The 2,822-nt window shown below is 39.5% G+C and overlaps 1 protein-coding gene across 1 annotated transcript in view; it reads left to right on the top strand.

Annotated features, from left to right (window-relative positions):
• LOC106741071 (NF-kappa-B-repressing factor-like) overlaps window positions 1-2,556 on the top strand; it is a 4,146-nt gene extending 1,590 nt beyond the window's left edge. The window contains exons 4-6 of the mRNA XM_014612678.1: window positions 128-306; window positions 416-604; window positions 826-2,556. Of these exons, the coding sequence (XP_014468164.1) occupies window positions 128-306; window positions 416-604; window positions 826-985 (528 nt within the window). The 3' untranslated portion in view covers window positions 986-2,556. The remainder of the gene's footprint in view (window positions 1-127; window positions 307-415; window positions 605-825) is intronic.
• The last annotated feature ends 266 nt before the right edge of the window (window positions 2,557-2,822 follow it).

Here is a 2,822-nt window from a genome sequence, read left to right as displayed (position 1 = left end):
CACACACACACACACACACACACACACACACACACACACACACACACACATGGTGGTATAATAAGAAAATAATACACAAAATACAACACTTATTCATTTGAACCTTTTAAATCTCTTATGAATTTAGATCAAGGAAAATTTAAGTGCACAAAGAAATGTAAAGAACGTAAATGTAACGACGATAGAGAAGACCAAGTTACAAGATAATATTCCCGACGACAATGTCGGAAAGAAGTTGTTGAAATTAATGGGCTGGAGCGGTGGCGGTCTTGGAAAATCTCAGCAGGGCATCACGGAACCTGTGATGTTTGTGCTCAATGATATTGTTAATTAATTTTTGGACAACATTTAAATAAGCTCTTAAATAAGTTATCAGAGATATAACGACTGAGTATCCTTATTGTCTTTTTTCTAGGCTCAAGCAACAGCTGAGCCGGAAAGGTTTGGGTCTGAAATCAAGTATTTGTACTTCTAAACCAGCGCTATTACGGGAGTTGAAAGCCAAATGCAAGGAAGCTTTTAAGAAATTGCTAATGGGCGATACGGAAAATGATATAATATTCTCTACGGATTTTACCAGTGATGAAAGAGCAATGATCCATCAGTGCGTATCATTTTTCCTTAAACTATATACTAACGTGAACTGGAAACCCCTCCCTCCTCTCTCTAGACATATACAGCTATATGATTCGCAATATACTATGAATTATATTTCGGGAAAAAATAATTTCCTAATAGATTATTTCTTATAATAATGATTAAATAAGATACGATATTTCCGAGAAGTTTCGCGTCCTCAACGCGAATGTTTTTAATTTGTTTCAGAGTCGCGCGTTCCATGGGTCTCAAATCGCGCAGCTACGGCCCCTCGGATCAACGGAGATTGGTGATATCCTGCAAGATCGATATCCGTAGCTTGGTCGAGGAACTGAAAGGCCTCGGTGAAATTACCGAGAAATACGAGCTGATAGGACCGACCACGTAAATGAGGAGAGATTAGTTTCACCAAGGCACCTGTAAATTTCTTTTATACATAAGCGTCCCGTAACATTAAAATCATACACACACATACTGTAGCAATTTATCGTCTGTCTGGACAAATAAATGGGCTTTTCATGTGTTTTATAATATTTTATTGTTTAAACGATCCAAAAACAAGCTGTTTGAAGTAAATATATCGCAACATTCTAACTGATCACTCCTAGCACGAAGTAGCAAGACTCGCTCGATTCCTGTCTCTAAATAGACACGAAAGTATTTGTGCCGAATGGAAAGGAAACGCTTATACAGATTAGAAGAATTCTATTACATAGTCAGTAAAACAGTACGAACGAATAGAGAGGCGAAATATAGGTGAAAAGTAACGTTCGTAAGGAGCGTTGTTAAGTGGAATGAAGATCTGTTGAATCTCGTGATTCGCGCTCGTCGAATGATGCAACGTACGTTAACTTCCCTCGCACGTCACATTTTAACGTTGAAATCATCTCCGACATCGTGTAGCTTCTTGAGGTTCGTCGATCAGAACTGAGGAAACGGTAAATTTCTTCTTTTTCTTCTTCTTTCGCTCGGCGATCATCGGAAATACCAAGTTCAACGAATGAAAGTACAAAACTCGAAGAAGTCATAGGAAGGGTGGAGAGAGGGGATTACTTACAGTGTACATACGTGTCGCAGTTTGCCGTATAATAAGAATGCTTTGGCAGTAGAACAATTAGAAGTCGAAAAGTAACATATATATAGATACGACGGTGCGTGATTTTAGTAGATTATCACATTGTTATATCTCGATAATTAAGGTGGTCATCGGTAAATTCTTTTTCTTTTTTTTTCTCTTTTCCCGTTTACACATGTATGTCTATATAGATATATATGCATGCGCCGCGTATATTTGCTCGAAGTGACAAGGCTGAGGATTACGCGCGTCTCTTACATAATCACTAATTTATTGATCCACTTGACATCACACGAACGATGTGTGTTTGTATGTGTGTGTATTGCACACGCACACAATATTACATCAGTATAAATGAATAACGAAACTACCGATTGAAACGTGCACATGCAACACGTGTGTATGCGTGTGTGTAAACGCACACCCACTCGAAAGAATATAAATCACATCTTCCGTGTGTTGATTAATCGATTAACCGTGCGATCGCGCGCGCATAATAGCCGACCCGGGTAAGATATTTTCGCAAGAGCTGCCGCAACATTTTCCGCACAGTTGAATTTACGAAAGAAGTCACGCCTTCGTGCGGCGTTAATTCTCCTTGTTTCTCTATTTTCCGAACGACTCCCGTCGTCCCGCGATCGATAAATCGCGGAGAGCGAACTTGTTGCAAAAGGAAAAAAAAGTAAACATACACGTACAATACATATAAGAGACGACACACAATTCATCGGATCGGAAACTAAATCGAATACTTATTTATAGCCGGTGGAGATTTGCGTGGGGAAATGTTGCGCACGGAAAGGATGTTTTGTTCAATGTAGAAATAATTATTTACAGTCGTGCTCGCAGTCGCTTTTTGTATTGTGCGAGGTATAAAAAAAAAAGAGAAAAAAGATAAAAAAACAGAATAATCGTTCGAGGTTAATTCTTTCAAAGGTAACAAATGACATTTGACGAGCCTTTTGTTGCACATTACCAACCTAGTAGCCATTTAGTTTCGCCGCCGAGCTCTGTGTATTATCGTTGGAACGATAATGCCAAAGGGCACGTACACGGCGGGAGATACCACGGAAAAACTAGGCCATTTGTCACCGAAACAGAACAGTGGACGGATCGACGATTTCCCTCGAACCAACGACTCCATGCTCGG

The sequence above is a fragment of the Dinoponera quadriceps genome, unplaced genomic scaffold, assembly GCF_001313825.1.
Source record: "Dinoponera quadriceps isolate SergipeBrazil2010 unplaced genomic scaffold, ASM131382v1 scaffold367, whole genome shotgun sequence".
Taxonomy (NCBI): Eukaryota; Metazoa; Arthropoda; class Insecta; order Hymenoptera; family Formicidae; genus Dinoponera; species Dinoponera quadriceps.
This window is presented reverse-complemented; position numbering and strand designations above follow the sequence as displayed.